The following is a 19,451-nucleotide window of genomic DNA, read 5'->3' on the forward strand; positions in this document are numbered from 1 at the left end:
CATGGAATTCCCTCGCATGGGTTGAAGAGCAGGTGTAGCCACATGATTTTATTGAAAAAAATTAAATTTGGAGGAAATTGGCTTCATACCTACATGTATTTGGTAAAATCAAAACACACATGCTTATATATATGTCTGATCTCCCCTGGCAGTTTTGGAAATTTTCCAATTTTGTTTCTTTCACTTTTGTTTGATTTCAATTTGTTCCAACAGGTTTCCAGCCTCTTTAAAGATGGGACCATTGGAAGTGATATAAACATTGTTGTAGTCAGCCTCATTCTTCTGGAACAAGAACCTGTAAGTGCCGAACCTCATTTACTTCATCATTCATCCTGCCATTCAGAATACACTTATTGAACACCTACTGTGTGCCAACCCATGTCATTGTCATTAGAAGTTCAAATTGGAAAATTTCCAATTACCCTCAAGGAAAGTACAATCTGATAGGGTTGTGCATTTAAATTCTAAAACATCACAAAATAATTATTTATATATAAACATACAAAATATATATGCAATATATATTTTTCAATATACGGTGATATCCAATATGATTAAATGTGCATATATAATATGAATACAAAAGTAAAGTATGGATATTACGTTAAATAAATATTATGGAAGCTTCACAAGGAAAGTGCATTTGGTAAGAGCTTTAAAAGTTAGCTGGATTTTGCAAGTTGGAGATGCTGGGTAGGTACAAAGGGTATTTTGAAAATATACTGGAAATAAGTCATCTGAAAATTCTGGTGGTAAACCTACTATCTCCCAAAACCAACCACCTTAGGTACTACAGAAACTGAACAAGGAATATTCAACGGCCCTTGACCTGCTTACAGTGAGATGCAAGACAGAACATATAATAAAGTGTTAAGTTGCATGGCGCCTACTGCTTTGTAGCATTTTGATGTTGAAACTGTATTTTCTGAGGTGGGGATTACCAATACAACTATTTTTAAGTCCCCTGAGGCTTTTCCTCTCCATCTGTAACTCCAGTAATGAATGGACAAAGCAGAGAGTCAGAGACCAGAGAAAAATGAACCTAACTGCCCAGGTCTATAGCGCTACAGAGGTTAACAACGTATCAAATTATTCTTAGAATTTTGGAAGGGCAGAAAAGGTGTGTGTTGTTCGGGAGACCCTTCTGTCTAACCTACCACTCACACTTTGCCCAAGGACTCAAAGACAGCAACCTCCTAATTCACTGATAATTAAAGATTTTGCCTAAAAACCCTCAATTTGACCCAAGTCAATAGTTCTGAGAAAACATTTTGATAAAAATTATTTGAAGACTAGGTCCTTTCTTACCCTTTAGAATATTGTGGCTATTTGTTTCTTCATCCATTCAGCGAGCTTTCATTTTATCGGTTGACGGATTGTAACCTATGATGTGCCGAGCCCTTTGGCTGGAAATTTTGACATAGGGGTAAACAAGCTGTGGTCAGTACTGTCCTCGTGCTTTGTTGAAGAAGCCATGGAACTTTATCCCCATTAATTAATAATTATGTTCTAAAAGTAATAACAGTTCTATAAATATGGTACCAGCGTGAGATGAACAGAGGTGTTTCTAACTGATGCCAGTTTATTTGTTGTAGAAACACAGTTGGTCATAAAGCACATTACTGAAACTCTGTAGTAACTAGCAATACTGTGGCCATTTACCCAAAATATTTTTCTTTTTTTTTTTTTAACACCAGTATGTCCAGCCTTAGCTCAAATGTTTTCCTCTGCTGACCCTTCCCCCAGAAACAAGATGCTTCTGTGTTTGCCTGTACAGATGGAATGATGCAACATTCTCATCTCTGTGACAAATTCACACTTTAATCTGTGTGGGTTTCCCATAGGGAGGACTATTGATCAACCATCATGCAGACCAATCTCTGAATAGTTTTTGTCAGTGGCAGTCTGCCCTCATTGGAAAGAATGGGAAGAGGCATGACCACGCCATCTTACTCACGGGATTTGATATCTGTTCCTGGAAGAACGAACCATGTGACACTCTAGGTATGATATGAGCAAATGCTTCATGCACACCCATGTTAGCTAAAAACACAGTCTGGAAACTTTCTGTTGGGTGGGTGGCCCTCAGGTTTCTTAATAAGGAGACTTAATCTGCACATTGTGGAGTATCTTCATTGCACCCTCTGCTGAATATTGTTCTTTTTAACTGAACTCAGTGTGGAGTGGGAACCCCTTTACTTTATTCCTGTTGTGTTTTTCTTTAAACCTTTTGATGATCCTTTAGGCATGAGATAAATTGTCATGTAACTACACAAGTTGTAGGTTATTCCATAAGCATCTTGACGGCAGAACTGGATAGCTGAAAAGAATTTGACTGGTCTCCGTGGCATTCAGCTATGCCCCTAGGTAGCACGCTTCTTTTAGAAAGTTACTTGAACTTTGAAGCACTCAGCTCTTCCATATTTGTACAAGACAGTGAATTAGAACTCTATCTTTCACATCTATATTATATTTTCTAGTATAGTCTGTTGCATACAGTAGGAATTCAACAATTTTTTTAAATGAATTGATGCTCATCTAGATCGGGGTGGGCAAATGTTTTCTGTAAAGGGCAAGACAGTAAATATGTTAGGCTTTGCGTGTGTCGCATAAGCTCTGTTGAAACTACTCACTTCAGCTGTATTAGTGAAAAAGACAGTATGTAAACAAGTGACCATGGCTGTGTTCCAATAAAACTTCCTTTACTAAAACAGGCAGTGGGAACCATATTTTTCAGACACAACTGATAGTCCAGATTGATGGTAAAAATTTGGGGGTACTGAGAAAAGTTTACATGATTTACTCCCATTTTTTCCTCAAAATATATTTTTCCTTGAAGTGCTTTATATTCCTTCATAATATCTTAAAGATAAAAGTAGATTAGACTTTTATGGGCTTCCCTGATGGCACAATGGTTAAGAATCCACCTGCCAATGCAAGGGACACGGGTTCGAACCCTGGTCCGGGAAGATCCCACATGCCGCGGAGCAACTAAGCCCGTGCGCCACAACTACTGACCCTGTGCTCTAGAGCCCGCGAGCCACGATGACTGAGCCAGCGAGCCACAACTACTGAAGCCTGAGTGCCTAGAACCCATGCTCCGCAACAAGAGAAGCCGCCTCAATGAGAAGCCTGCACGCCGCAACTAGAGAAAGCCCGCGCACAGCAACGAAGACCCAACACAGCCAAAAATAAATAAATAAAATAAGTTTGTTTAAAAAAAAAATAGATTGGACTTTTAGAATTTTTTATATTTTGTATTTTTCAAATTCTCTGTAATTGGTAAAGTAGCAGGATACAAAATTAATGCACAGAAATCTTTGGCATTCCTGTACACTAATGATGAAAAATCTGAAAGTGAAATTAAGAAAACACTCCCATTTACCATTGCAACAAAAAGAATAAAATATCTAGGAATAAACCTACCTAAGGAGACAAAAGCCCTGTATGCAGAAAATTATAAGACACTGATGAAAGAAATTAAAGATGATACAGATAGATGGAGAGATATACCACGTTCTTGGATTGGAAGAATCAACATTGTGAAAATGACTCTACTACCCAAAGCAATCTACAGATTCAATGCAATCCCTATCAAACTACCACTGGCATTTTTCACAGAACTAGAACAAAAAATTTCACAATTTGTATGGAAACACAAAAGACCCCCAAATAGCCAAAGCAATCTTGAGAATGAAAAATGGAGCTGGAGGATTCAGGCTCCCTGACTTCGGACTATACTACAAAGCTACAGTAATCAAGACAGTATGGTACTGGCACAAAAACAGAAATATAGATCAATGGAACAGGATAGAAAGCCCAGAGATAAACCCACGCACATATGGTCACCTTATCTTTGGTAAAGGAGCAAAGAATATACAGTGGAGAAAAGACAGCCTCTTCAATAAGTGGTGCTGGGAAAACTGGACAGGTAGATGTAAAAGTATGAGATTAGAACACTCCCTAACACCATACACAAAAATAAACTCAAAATGGATTAAAGACCTAAATGTAAGGCCAGGCACTATCAAACTCTTAGAGGAAAACATAGGCAGAACACTCTATGACATACATCACAGCAAGATCCTTTTTGACCCACCTCCTAGAGAAATGGAAATAAAAATAAACAAATGGGACCTAATGAAACTTAAAAGCTTTTGCACAGCAAAGGAAACCATAAACAAGACCAAAAGACAACCCTCTGAATGGGAGAAAATATTTGCAAATGAAGCAACTGACAAAGGATTAATCTCCAAAATTTACAAGCAGCTCATGCAGCTGAATATCAAAAAAAAACAAGCAACCCAATCCAAAAATGGGCAGAAGACCTAAGTAGACATTTCTCCAAAGAAGATATACAGATTGCCAAAAAACACATGAAAGAATGTTCAACATCATTAATCATTAGAGAAATGCAAATTAAAACTACAATGAGATATCACCTCACACTGGTCAGAATGGCCATCATCAAAAAATCTAGAAACAATAAATGCTGGAGAGGGTGTGGAGAAAAGGGAACCCTCTTGCACTGTTGGTGGGAATGTAAACTGATACAGGAACTATTTAGAACAGTATGGAGGTTCCTTAAAAAACTACAAATAGAACTACCATACGACCCAGCAATCCCACTACTGGGCATATACTCTGAGAAAACCAGAATTCAAAAAGAGTCATGTACCAAAATGTTCATTGCAGCTCTATTTACAGTAGCCAGGACATGGAAGCAACCTAAGTGTCCATCGACAGATGAATGGATAAAGAAGAGGTGGCACGTATATACAATGGAATATTACTCAGCCATAAAAAGAAACGAAATTGGGTCATTTGTAGAGACGTGGATGGACCTAGAGTCTGTCATACAGAGTGAAGTAAGTCAGAAAGAGAAAAAGAAATACCGTATGCTAACACATATATATGGAATCTAAGAAAAAAAAAAGATCATGAAGAACCTAGGGGCAAGACGGGAATAAAGACACAGACCTACTAGAGAATGGACTTGAGGATATGGGGAGGGGGAAGGGTAAGCTGTGACAAAGTGAGAGAGTGGCATGGACATATATACACTACCAAACGTAAAATAGATAGCTAGTGGAAAGCAGCCACATAGCACAGGGAGATCAGCTTGGTGGTTTGTGACCACCTAGAGGGGTGGGATAGGGAGGGTGGGAGGGAGGGAGGGAAGAGATATGGGAACATATGTATATGTATAACTGATTCACTTTGTTGTAAAGCAGAAACTAACACACCATTGTAAAGCGATTATACTCCAATAAAGATGTTAAAAAAATTCTCTGTAATGCCTGTATTATGTCCTATAAAATAAGTTTATTTTAATAGTTCGCCATTAATCACAGTCTTCAAAACACGGTGCATGACTGAGAATCAACCGTTTGGGGTATTGTTCCATAGGTTGGGTTTTTATGATGGAGGTGGTATACATTCAGTCATATTCTGAGCTTGGAATTTGCAAAGTGACATTTGATAGCCCAGTGCATTGTTGCTGTTTTGAAGAGGGATTCTGAGAAGAGGTAGTTTTATCAGTCAGTCAGAGACCAAAATATACGGAAAGGCTTGGAGAAACAAGTACAGTTATGTCAGGACTAACAACTGGTTTATAAGTCACTTATTTAAAGCATCATGTCCTATTGCAAAGAACATGGGTGTTGACTTCGAATATGTCTGGGCTTAAATCCTGAGTCTAGAATTTATGACTGTGAGATCTTGCGCAAATTAATTCACCTTTCTGAGCCTCCGTTTCTAATGTATAATTATACACACGTAGATGTATACGAGGCATATAGGACAGTGTATGGTATTTAACTGCCATTTATTTAGCATTGATGATGATGGTGCCATGCACGATGTTTGCCTGCCTATACATTAGGTTTACCAGATGACCCCACTTACATCATAGCAGCAAGGTGGAAGCAGTCAATTCACAAGCATATATTTCATACTCTTGGGTACATATCCTTGTTCTACTAGTTATGAAGACCCACACTTGGGAAGAAAGGCATTCAACACTATAACGTAGTTCAAGATAAACTCGAGAACAGGCTGGAATGATTTTATAACTGCTCCTAGGAGAAAAATAAAGTTAATCTGCTAACTCTTTAGGCCTTTCCATGTTATCTGCTTTAGAAAAAAATGAGGGTGCGTCTCTTAGAAAATATACCTTGTTTTCTCTTAGAAAATACACCTTGAGCTTTGATGCTAATACTACCGTTAAGTGACTTTTTTGCATTGGTTTAGCTGTCATTTTAGCAATTGTTCTGACCCAAATAATGAGCTTAGATCAGGCATATAAATACCCTGTGACTTGCTATCCATCCTGTATATAAAATGGGAATTACAATACTCATACTGCCTTCATACAGTTGTTAGGAGGGTCAGTTGATGACAATATCTTTTAAAAGCAAGAAAGTATTAAGTCCTACTCTTATCTATTTAGAGAGGACAGAGAGGCGTAAAACACCTTTAGTGTTTTTCTACCAAAAAAAGAAAATACATTAATCCTTTGAACTAAAACTGTGCAGAACATTTTGAGGGCATCAGAAATGATCAGGTATCTGTGTGTGTTCCTTTTGAATTTGGGTTTGAAATTGCTCTTTCAACAGGGTTTGCCCCCATCAGTGGGATGTGCAGTAAGTACCGAAGTTGTACCATCAATGAGGACACGGGACTTGGCCTGGCCTTCACCATCGCCCATGAGTCAGGGCACAAGTAAGTGACCCCTTGATATACCACTTTATATGAAAACCAGTTGGGCGATTCATTGACATTCCTCTAATGATTATTATCGACCTGGGTAGAATCAATAGGATAAATCTTGTATAAAGCTTAGAGTAGTACTTGACTCTAAGGAGGGCTCAACTGAAGGCCAGTCATTGTTGAGGCTTTTGATAAGAACATTTGATAGCTACTCCATGGTAGATTGTGTGCATCAAGGGACTGCGAGTTATCTAATGGATCCGCTGGTCATTTAGGCATGTGTTTATTTTCTTCCAAGTTTTGCGGCAGTAAAGATACTTTTAGTTCGTTATACTACAGAAATAGTCATGGGGACATGTCAATTCCTAGAATGTAATGACATGTTAATTGTTTAAAAACTTTTGTGTATGCTGGATATTCTTTTCCTCGGTGTCATTGCGTGTCCTTAATATTCTTTTAATTTAATTCTTTTGTGAGAATAGGGTTAGAAAGGAGGAATAAGAAACCTAAGAGTAATGAGATGAATGTATTTTATGAAGCATATAACCTGGTACACATACAGTTCTACAGAGAATTTTCAAACATTATTTAAGCAGTAGCATCTATATTGGAATAAGCATACTGCTTCACAAAATGACTGTCTCAGAGGGTGTATGAGTTTAGGAGTGTATGTATGTGTGTCTTGTATTCAGCATTTATACTGAATGCTCGTTTTCAGAGCATTAGTTAATTTCTGACTTAAAAATAAAAGCAAACGCGATCTGTTTTGCAACTATGATTTATATTTTGCTATTTTGGTATTAGTGTGTCTTGTGAGCTATTTATTATCTTCAGAAAATTTGAATCTTGACCATTACTATTATCCAACAGTCACCCAGCATTTTATATCTATGCACAACTGCTTTTATAGCAAGATATGAATGAACCAATTTTATTGGAACAGTGGTGCAAAAATGCCCATTAGGCACAAGGTCCCTGAGAAGTGCAGAAAATAAAATATCTAAATTTGTCTCACCAGCATGAGGTCCACATGAACCAGTCTCTCACTTTTAAAAAAGTATTGGCCTTTAGGGACTTCCCTGGTGGCACAGTGGTTGGGAACCCACCTGCCAATGCAGGGGACACGGGTTCGATCCCTGGTCCGGGAAGATCCCACATGCTGCGGAGCAACTAAGCCTGTGTGTCACAACTACTGAGCTTGCGCTCTGGAGTACGTGAGCCACAACTACTGAGCCCGCGTGCCACAACTACTGAAACCCATGCACCTAGAGCCTGTGCTCCACAACAAGAGAAGCCACCGCAGTGAGAAGCCCGCGCACCACAACAAAGAGTAGCCCTCACTCGCCACAACTAGAGAAAGCCTGCACACAGTAACGAAGACCCAATGCAGTCAAAAATAAATAAATTAAAAATAAATAAATTTTTTTAAAAAACGTATTGGGCTTTAAAAAATGTAATCATCTTTGGTCATGAGTTAAAGTTACCAAAATCAAAATCCAACACATTAGTAAGGAAAACCAAAGACATTCTCCAGGTGGGATGAGGAGAGTCAGAGGTAGCAGGAAGAACAGATATAATGGAAAGTACATACTCAAATTCTAAATAACATGGCCTAACACAGTTACATTTTGAAACAGACAATTCATGAGATTTTGACAAGACTTTTGACATGTGCTAAAGAAAACGCATGTTATCTACTAAAAGGGTGTTAACTCAAAGTAAATTAGAAAATTAAGAAATTTCAAGTTCAAAATTCAATTCAAACTTGGTTTTCTTATGTCCGTAAAACTACAGTGAAATGCTGATTTAATGGCCTTCTCCTCTTAGAGTAATGGCTTTGATCTCTCCCCACCTTATCCCCATTTCTGTGATTCTTACCCTTTCCTGTGGTGCTTTACATGTAAATTTCCTTCTGCTTTTGACTTTCACAAATATTTTTAGAAAGAGTGTCTCCCAAACAAACCCCCTTAGTTTCCTGGTTAGGTACAATGATGAACTGAATTGGGCAAAGTGGAGGATGGGGAAATGCTTTCCCCGAGTGTGTTTTGAGGTTAATTAATACCTGTGTGTGAATCCGTCACCTCTAAAGCCCTGGGGTACTCACTGATAGGACCACAGTATACCACCATCCTACCATTCCTTGCCTGGTAAATTGGGAGGAATGATGGGAAAATAGCTAGTTTGCAGACATGGGTCACAGTAGGATCATATCTATGGTTATAATACAGTTGTTTATCTGGAATAGGCTACTTTCGAAGGATGGCTATATTGATAAATTATTATATCAGAGTAGCATGCTTATTTCCACAGAAATCCTACCTGCCTCTTAAAAATATGTTCTTAAGAGACACATTTTGCTCCTCAAAATAATTAGGCTAAGAACAATCTAAATCGATGATAAATTGGTATCCCTCCATTCTCTACCTCCAGAGAGAAGTCAGAAAAAGCTTTTTTGGGCCCTGAATTTTTTGGAGATGACCAAAGAAGCTTATTTCCCCATCCCCTTCCAATTTAATATGGCCTGAAGTAAGCTCTGTCTTTGTGGTGTGTGTATTCTATGTGCATATAAACTTTAATGTCACATTTATGCTACCAGTTAGGAGATTTGGGAGTCATTGAGTCACTGAGGTGTAATGTATATGATTTCTAGGTAAACCACCTAAAATTATTTTTACTCTGTTATTGCTAGAACCTTCTTTGGTGAAATAGAGCAAATTAAAGTCTTCTCAAAAAATGCATTCAAAAGAAGTCCATCATGCGCCTTCAGTATATGGATTCAACCATTAATTTTCAAAGATGTTTATGGCTGTAGGTAGGGGAATTTAATTATATAAAGAGTCTGTGATTTCAGCAATAAAGTGATCAGCATTAGAAGTTTATATGTCACACTAATGCATAAAGAGTCAGTCAACAAGTATAATCAGCTTTTGTCTGTACTTACCTCCTACTCATTCTGAAGTTTCTTACCACAGTTCCATATGGGTGGCAAGAAAAAAATTTTTGCTGTTTGGAATAAAAGAATTTGACTGTCTCATCATTTTTTTAACTTGGAAATCTTGACCAAAATTTTCTTGCCCTTAAAATCTGTAGCACGTATGCCATTCTTTGATTTTGTGGCCAAGATATAATATAGAAAAGCCCTTAGCATTCTTTAGAATTTTCTACATGAATTTTACAACAATAGATAGTACCTCGTTTTGTCTTTCCCTTTTCTTACAATCTCAGTGACTCTGTCCCTCACTTGGGTTCCCTGATTCTCAATACATCTTTTTCTTCCTCTGCTTATAGTTTGGGAAACGGGTTCCCAGAAGGCTTTCTGTTTTCTTCTTTGTGTTGTAGTTTCGGCATGGTTCACGATGGGGAAGGCAACCCCTGCAGGAAAGCGGAAGGCAACATCATGTCTCCCACGCTGACCGGAAACAATGGGGTGTTCTCATGGTCCTCGTGCAGCCGGCAGTACCTGAAGAAATTCCTCAGGTAACACAGGCCAGAGCCAGGGGCGTTCCCAGGTTTGGAGTAGTGACCGTGAACGGTGCTCAACAGACATGAAAACAAATACTTGGTGGATTGATGACGATGATATTGTCATGATTATTGTTGAAGAAATACAGTGAAGGTCTAATATTGTGCTAAATGCTCCTCATGTATTGCCCCACTCCATCCTCACGTCGATCCCATTATTATCCTCATTCTAGAGTTGAGGAAATTGAGTCTTAGGGAGGTTCATTGTGCTTAAGGGTCTATAGCTGGTAAGTTGTCAACATAAGCCTCACACTTAGGTCTGTTGTGACTCCATGGTCTGTGCTTAGAACTCTCTCTCTATGAAGTCCAGAGGTTGCTGGATATATTGCCTTTTTACTGTAACTGATTATTTTAATGTGATCAGTCACCTCAGTCATAAGAGTATTAAAAGTGCTGAAGTGGTGTGCTTGTGTTACGGTGAATGGAGCCCTGTGTCGATTGGCTGTTTTGTTTGAAATGGCCACGAGCTACCTCAGTGTCCAAGAGACATCCAAAGGGCGTGATGATACCTACGTAGAATCCCTTCAATAACTCAAAACTCCTAGATTTCATTAGTAAAATGGGAGTTAGGAAGGTAGCACTATTTGATTCATAGTAAATGATGAACACAAACTTGAAACTCTGGGACATTTCCTTTGATCTTCTTAAATATTATATCTATTTGACCATTTTACAACACTAGAGTTGTGGTTAAACATACACGTATTGTATTATTTTATATGTATGTAGATATAGCTTGTTTATGTTGACTCGTAAGAACACTCAGGTTCTTATCGCATCTCCCTTTGACCAGATATTAGGGAAACTAACCACGTTTCTTTGAGAATTATTATTCCCCTGATACTTTTTGTTTTGAACTTGTGCCAGTGCATATTATTTGCAAATGTTTACAGAATTAGCCATACACACAGGCAAGGCTGATTCCATGGAAGGATGTCTAACCAAATGATGCCCCAAAGGACAGTAAAAAATGGACAAGCCTCTCGCTATGTGACTTTCGCACATAGAAGATTTTCTAATTCATTTTAAATTTATGATCCGGGGCCTGAAGTTATCTCTTCCATCTCATGTGAGAATGAAATCAATAAATACTATAAATCAAGGTCAATTTAGTATAGATTGAACTTCCATCATTTTTATGGTACAGTTAAATGCTTTTTTGTGTATAATAATAATCACAGCAACAGAAGCTAACTTTGAGTGCTTCCTGCGCTGTGGTGAGCAGGTTACATTGTCTCGCTTGATGTGTTAACAACTCTTATGGAAGTCTAATTATGTCAGTAATGAGAGGTATAAGAGTTGATCTTGATTGCATGGTTGACTAGGACCCCCATCTGTCTGACTCCAAAATGCCACGTAACCACCATACTGTTTTACCTCTCAGTGACATCCTAGTTTAATTATTTAAGTAAGTGGAGATAAGGTGCTTTCTATGAAAATCCATCCCATTAAGACTGATTTTTTTTTTTTGCTCAACACATCCTTTCTCCTGATTCCCTGATTTGTTTCAAAATCTTTTCCGTTTTTTGCTCATAAAGATTATTTGAGGTAAAATACATCTTTGACCACTGCCCCATTGTCTGTAAAAAACACAGCGTGACTTTCAACTCTTTGAAGACAAGTAACTGTCTCTAACTAGTTTATTTTGTAACTTGAATACTCACCACAGAGTAGGCACTCAGACAAATTTGTTGAACATTGTTGAATGAGACTATTGGGGAAAATTTTCAAATGTACTGACTTCTCCCATCTCCTAGTAGGTCAGGCTTCACAAGCTGGATGGCTATAACTTCCAGTACCATGTACAAAAACCCTTTGCAGTTGTGTAAGTTTCATCTTCTTAGATGGGACAGGACTCACTCTTTTAACTTTAAGCATGTACCTATTTCTTTGCCATGTTACATTTTTCTTCACATGAATGCCTTCAGAGGTATGTTGTTTTGTGTGGCCAGATGACAGATAGACATGGTAACTAATAAGGATGTGTTATCACTGCAGTACACCTCAGGCTGGGTGTCTGGTGGATGAGCCCAAGCAAACAGGACAGTATAAATATCCGGACCAACTACCAGGACAGATTTATGACGCTGACACACAATGCAAGTGGCAATTCGGAGCCAAAGCCAAGCTATGCAGCCTTGGTTTTGTGAAGGTACGTTTGCTTGTGATTTCAAACGTACGTTAAGATTCTATCGCGTGTCTGTGTATCTACCAGAAGTATAAACATTTGGTTTGCTGAGGCCAAGGGTTAGAGTCTGGGTTATCTCTACAATGTCATCTGTTTGGCGTGATAATTAAGTGGCAATTTTACTGTCAGTGAATTATCCAGGCTTATCCCCTATAGACCGTGCCTGGTTTAAATACCATCTGACTGCGTCCTTGGAAGAAAATTCCTCCTCTGTAGACAAAGATTTTATCACAAGTAGTAAATCTAGATACAGTAGCTTTTACCTACTGCTCGTAACTGTTTTTGTTATCATTGTTTCATATTCCCTTTTAATGTAATTCATATAAGATCATCACCACCTCAGAAGACATACATGTGCCTTTTACAGTAATAGGACCATGATCATTGGCAGCTAACTTTTTTTGTATGTGTCTTGAGTAATCTTAACACTTCTTTTGTATGTATGTTGAGTAATCTTTTGTTTTTTTGAGTATCAAGGTGTATCTTGAGTAATCTTAACAAAATTTTTGTGTCCTCTTTCGTTCAAGAAAGACTTACATGTTTTGTAAATAAGTTGATTTGTATCATTTCTTTTACATTCCGCATATAAGCGATATCATATGATATTTGTCTTTCTCTGTCTGACTTACTTCACTGAGTATGATAGTCTCCAGCTCCATTCATGTTGCCACAAATGGCATTATTTCATTCTTTATTATGGCCGAGTAATATTCCATTGTGTATATATACCACATCTTCTTTATCCATTCATCTTTGCTCTACACCTGAAAGTAGCACAACATTGTTAATCAACTATACTCCGATATAAAATTAAAAATTAAAAAAAAAGAAGGACTTACCTTTCTGTGCAAAAGATATATGGGAAGACGCAAAAGTCCAGGACGTAGAAATGAGAGAAGCATGGTTCCAACTGGTTGACAACTACATCACTGACCATCTCAACATCCCTAAAAAGTAGAATCATTTTTAAGTTGGTTAATTCCTAGTATCCAAAGAGAAATGTGGAAATTCTAGGTATCTGGATACATGGAAATTTTGGAGATTTATAGCTCCTCTTCCCCCTCTCTATTCCTATTCCTTCTCCTCCTCCTTTCTTCTCCCTCTTCCTTTTTGTCCACCACCATCACCACTACCATTACCACCACCATCAGCAACACCACCGCCATCGCTATCACCATCACTGCTGTCCTCCGTCACCACCATCCACCGTCACCCCCCAGCAATTGCCAAGTGAGTGCTCCACATAAAGCATTCCACTTAGAGACTTATTTTACTTTTCCTGAATCTTCACAAAAACCTTTTGAAGTGAGAATTATCACCCACTTTTTTTTTTATTTTTTTGCGGTATGCGGGCCTCTCACTGTTGTGGCTTCTCCCGTTGCGGAGCACAGGCTCCGGACGCGCAGGCTCAGCGGCCATGGCTCACGGGCCCAGCCGCTCCGCGGCACGTGGGATCTTCCCGGACCAGGGCACGAACCCACATCGCCTGCATCGGCAGGCGGACTCTCAACCCCTGCGCCACCAGGGAAGCCCTATCACCCACTTTTTAAGTGGAGCTCAGAGAATGTATTCCATTGGCCCAGAGCCACAAAAAAAAAAAGCTTCCTTGGTGGAAGCTAAACAAACGGCATCACCAACATTGATGTTAAGCTTCCTCTTCTTCATTAGTTAACACCAGTGTTTCCTAAACTTCAGCATTAATGTTCAGTCCTTAACAATTACCTTTATTAGTGGTGCCATATCTCTGTAGTATTTTTCACTCGTTGCTTTTCTATGAATCCACTCACTTTAAAAAAAAATAAAAGTCCAGAGCTTCCCTGGTGGCGCAGTGGTTGAGAGTCCGCCTGCCGATGCAGGGGACACGGGTTCGTGCCCCGGTCTGGGAGGATCCTACATGCCGCGGAGCGGCTGGGCCCGTGGGCCATGGCCGCTGGGCCTGCGCGTCCGGAGCCTGTGCTTCGCAATGGGAGAGGCCACAACAGTGAGAGGCCCGCGTACCACAAAAAAAAAAAAAAAAAAGTCCAGTCCTGAGAAATAATAACCACCAAAACGCCAGTTTTATATGGGATTGCATATTTTTCTAGTGCAATTTAAATGCGTAACCATTAGAAAAGTTTATGCATACACCATCCACATTTTTTGGTGTATCCTCCATGGTATGTGGATCTTAATTTGGCAAACGCTAGTGAGCTGGAGAAGGCTGAACACGGGACAGATTTGGGGGGACAGCTGGGGAATTTTGTTTTGGACATGTTAAGCTTGAGACGCTTGATAGAGTTTGGTATGCAAGGACCATTAACGTTTTGAGTATGTCATGCTTCCCCTGAAGGGGCATCCAATCTTTAGAATACAACAGGAGAAGGTGGCCAACAGGGACAGGACAGAGCAACATACAGCAAAGAGACTCTTTCCTTAAAGAGCCACATCCAGGCAACCTGAGACCTTTGGAGTCTCCGTGGTTATTTTCCTTTCCCTTAAATTATGACTTAAGACTAGGGAATTATATAGATAAGGAAAAGTTAGATGAATAGGCTGGGGGAAAAAAGAGGGAAGAATAAGCAAAAAAGTGCAAACTCTCATTTCTGTTTACTTTGAAAGGAAGCCTTCTCAGAGGGCTCTCGGGTCGTCAGAGCATGTCGTTGGCTATAATTACGTTTGACTTCTGTAGTACACTTCACCGCAAAAGAAATAACATGTTCATACAGCCTGTCGTATTTCACTCTGGAATCCCTGTGTTTTTGTGTTTTGCTTTATTTTCCTGGTCTTCTCCAGCTGCCCCCTTTCCTTAGCCCTGTGGCTTGGCGTTGGCTGTGGAATGAGGGGGTCTCCTTTGCTTTGGTCCACCCTGGGGTCATTTGGGTGGCTGCCACCTAGGCTCCGGGTGTGGGTTATGGCTTTCCCCTGGCTGTAAGAGGGAAAACAATTTAATTCTGAAAGCCTTTCGAACTGCGGCTGTGTTTCAATGGTTACCTCCCTTTCCTCCATTTTGATGTAGATTATCCTTTTCCCAGCTTAACTTGTCCCACCTATGACCCAATATGGGAGCACACGGAGATGATGAACCTCATTTCATTTTGTCGGAAGGCTGCCTTAGGCTTTCTACTAATGTCAGTAGCAGGTCCATTTCCATGGGAAATGTTTCCATATTGTGTCTTCTGAGCTGTATCGAGCTTTGGAAATAGCATGTGTGGTGCCTATCTGGGGCTGCTGCTGGTGGTGGTGTTTCCAAGCAGTGTCCTGGAGGTCCTTCCCTTCTCTTTTTGGGAGAAGAATTTTACGGTCCGTAAGACCAGGCTCACTGCCTGTATCTCTCGTTTCCTTGTGTTTTCTTTTCTCAGTCCTGTGGTACACGTTTTTTGTGAAATATTTCTAAGTATGTTCTTGCCATATTTTCTAACCATGAAATGTCTGTTAACTGGAATGCTTGGAGAATCAGGTGGCTGCCTGGTTCATTGAATTTTCAGGAGTACAAGTGACCTCAAAAATGATTTTGTATTCTCCCTCATCGTTACTATTTTCCCAAAAATAGATGTGTTCACTTTCTACCTTAGTCAGTAGAATGTGGTGAACAGAATGGAATGACTTTGGCGATTCATGATTTTGACATTCCATTAATGATGTCATTCTGAAAAGCAACTCCACCTTTTGAGCTGGAAGGAATCTGGTTCAGTCCCCTTCCTTTATTTTTTCTTTTTTTTAATTAGTTTTTTATTTTTGGCTGCGTTGGGTCTTCATTGCTGTGTGCGGGCTTTCTCTAGTTGCGGCGAGCAGGGGCTACTCTTCGTTGAGGTGCGTGGGCTTCTCATTGCGGTGGCTTCTCTTGTTGCGGAGCATGGGCCCTAGGCGCATGGGCTCAGTAGTTGTGGCATGGGGGCTCAGTAGTTGTGACTCACGGGCTCTAGAGCGCAGGCTCAGTAGTTGTGGCTCACGGGCTTAGTTGCTCCTCGGCATGTGGCATCTTCCTAGACCAGGGTTTGAACCCATGTCCCCTGCATTGGCAGGCGGATTCTCAACCACTGTGCCACCAAGGAAGTCCCCCCCCCTCCTTTATAGATAGGCAGCCAAGGCCTGGAGAAGCTGAGAGCTTTCTAGCATCCATTGGTGGTACATCCAGGTCCAGAGCAATGGTCAAGGATCCGGACTCTGAAATCAGGCCAGTTTGCGTCCTGCCTTTGCCACTTACCAGCTGGGGGACCTTACAGCTTGAAACTGTCAGTATCTTGCTCAGTTTCCTCATCTCAATGAGTTTATAAGAGGAATTGCTGTTCACCACTAAATGGTGTTAACGACGGTATTTATTTCCTATGCCTGCTGTAATAAATTTCCACAAACGTAGTGACTTAAAACAACTCAAATTTATTTTCCTGCAGTTCTGGAGGTAGACATCTGAAATGCATCACACTGGGCTAAAATCAGGTCGTGTTCCTTCTGGAAGGTCTAGAAGAGAGGCCATTCTCTTGCCTTCTCCAGCTTCCCAAAGTGGCTGGCATTCTTGGGTCACGGCCTCTTCCTCCATCTTCAGAATCAGCAGCACCTCCCTGAGTTCTCCCCCCGCTGCCATCTCTCCGGTTCTCTTCTGTCTTCCTCTTCCCTGTTTAAGGACCTTTGTGATTACCTTGGGCCTATCTGGAAAATCTCAGCACTTCCCCATCTCAAGGTCAACGGATTAGCAACATTAATTTTATCTGCAACTTTAATTCTCCTTTGCTATATAACCTAATATAGTCACCGGTTCCAAGAATTAGGACATGGTTGTTTTGGGGGCCATCATTCTGCCAACTACAATCCAGTATGAGAGTTACATTATTTCCTAGGCCTAGTGTAAGAATTAAATTGTCCAAATGCTTGAAAATTATTATAAAGGTGAAGAAGGAACGATGATGATCATTTACACCATTTATCCTTGAGAACAACTCTGTTGAGGCATGTGCTAATTTTATCACTTATTCACAGGTGAGGAAACTGCAGTTTAAAGGGCTTCTATAACATGTCCATAGGTCCTGCAACCTGGAAATGCAGGACAAGGATTTGAATCAGACATGCATTATTCCAGTCTTGGTCTGTTCTACTTAAATGATGATGATGGTGGTGATGATGATGGTGGTGATGGTGGTTAGAAACCAGATCTCTTAGTTAAAAGGCAAATAGTCTCCAAATTAACTATTGTGACCTCCCAGTCATTACTAAACACACATGAATATATGGGTAGTGTAGAAGTTTCCTGCTTACATATTTGCTAGGACATATTACTGGTTACCTTGCTACTACCAACTTCACTTGACTCTACTTTCTGGATAATGTCCCATTTCGGCCACCTGAAAATAGAATGTTTTATACAACAGCTTTGGATGTCTTTGTTTTTCTTGCATCATCACCCTCGCCATCTCCTTCTTTCCTTTCAGGACATTTGCAAATCGCTCTGGTGCCACCGAGCGGGCCACAGGTGTGAGACCAAGTTCATGCCTGCCGCGGAAGGGACCGTTTGTGGCTTGAGTATGGTAAACTGCCTACTTGTTAGTTTTTAGTTCTAGAGACTTCATAAAGTATAGAACCCAAACTATTTGTACTGTTACCTCAGACCGGAACACTTTGGCTTCATCTGTTTTCGGACTTTGCTTTCAATTAACCAGCATTCTTTAGCAGCTATTCTAAAACTCACTGCGAATATAACCGAGTTGGCTCCATCTTTTAAGAAGGTTTCTTTCCTTTTGCCTTTGTTTTCCAGTTTTAGATGGAGGCTTGGGTTCAAATGTTTCTAGTTCAGTGAGCTGGAGGGCTTCATTGTTTACTGTTTGCTTTTTAAACTTGATTCAGTGTAGACAAGCCTTGGGAAGCAGATATTTCCTTTAGTAGCAAAGGAAGGACTGTGCCTGCATACAAAGCCTCTGTGATGCACGTCACAGGACCAGTCATTGAGCTTCTGACATGCCCGATAGCAGCATCCTGTCCCTTATAGCAACATCTCTTGAGGGGCAAGCTGAATCTCCGTCTAGGTTGTACAGAAAGGCTTTTCGCTCGCAATATCTTCAACCCTAAGAACCATTTCTATTACAGAAGATTATGGGAGATTTCTGTGTGTTGAAGGAAGGACTCTCATATATGAGTTTCTGTTTTTCTTCCCCTTTCCCAGTAGAGTCTGGAGGGGAAGATACACTTGAGGATGGGGCTTCCCTAGTGGCGCAGTGGTTGAGAGTCCGCCTGCCGATGCAGGGGACACAGGTTCGTGCCCCAGTCCGGGAAGATCCCACATGCCGCGGAGCAGCTGGGCCCATGAGCCATGGCTGCTGAGCCTGCGTGTCCGGAGCCTGTGCTCCGCAACGGGAGACGCCACAACAGTGAGAGGCCCGCGTACCGCAGGAAAAAAAAAAAAAAAAAGATACACTTGAGGTCCCAGTAAAATGATCCAGATTTGGGGCATAACTTTGAAAGACCATGACAGAGAAGCTGTGAACAATGAGAGAGCTGGAGATATTGCAGGTTTTTCGGTCTCTGCCATTGGCTCTCTTGAGACAGCCAAGCCTGTAGAAAAGAATTGGCCACTTAAATTGAATTCAATTCCATCATAATTTCTTGACCACTAGATATCAGTGAAATATCTACAGAGATAAATAAAACTCCATTTTATCTCTTCAAACATTTACAGTCCAATGGGGGAACCTGCACAGAAGCCAATAACTTTGGTTCTTTTTAAACACATCTTCTTGAAGCGCGTAGCTGCTATCGAAGCCCAAGTGAATAAGAAATGAATCCTGCTTGGAAATAGGGGTGCACTTAGAATAAACTACGATGAATGGGTGCCCCAAGATGGCTGTTGGAATTTGAATTTGAAGTTCTTCACTTGGGTGAAGGAATTTGAATTTGAAGTTCTTCAGTTGGGTGAAAGAGAGACTTTTTCAAAGAGACCAGCAATAAAGGCAAAGACACAGACACACGAAATAAATGAATATTGAGAAGATGCTTTCTGATATTCGTTAAGACATTTCTTCAATACCTCTAAAAAGATTTTATTTTTTAACTCTTTTTATTTTAA

General features: G+C 40.2%; 1 protein-coding gene across 1 annotated transcript in view; it reads left to right on the forward strand.

The window, feature by feature from the left end:
- ADAMTS18 (ADAM metallopeptidase with thrombospondin type 1 motif 18) overlaps positions 1–19,451 on the forward strand; it is a 156,202-nt gene that overhangs the window by 76,116 nt on the left and 60,635 nt on the right. The window contains exons 6-11 of the mRNA XM_027119199.1: positions 214–297; positions 1,845–2,004; positions 6,618–6,723; positions 10,051–10,188; positions 12,232–12,385; positions 17,824–17,919. Of these exons, the coding sequence (XP_026975000.1) occupies positions 214–297; positions 1,845–2,004; positions 6,618–6,723; positions 10,051–10,188; positions 12,232–12,385; positions 17,824–17,919 (738 nt within the window). The remainder of the gene's footprint in view (positions 1–213; positions 298–1,844; positions 2,005–6,617; positions 6,724–10,050; positions 10,189–12,231; positions 12,386–17,823; positions 17,920–19,451) is intronic.

The sequence above is a fragment of the Aethalodelphis obliquidens genome, unplaced genomic scaffold (assembly GCF_003676395.1).
Source record: "Aethalodelphis obliquidens isolate GAN/ISIS:26980383/991018 unplaced genomic scaffold, ASM367639v1 scaffold20, whole genome shotgun sequence".
Classification (NCBI taxonomy): Eukaryota; Metazoa; Chordata; class Mammalia; order Artiodactyla; family Delphinidae; genus Aethalodelphis; species Aethalodelphis obliquidens.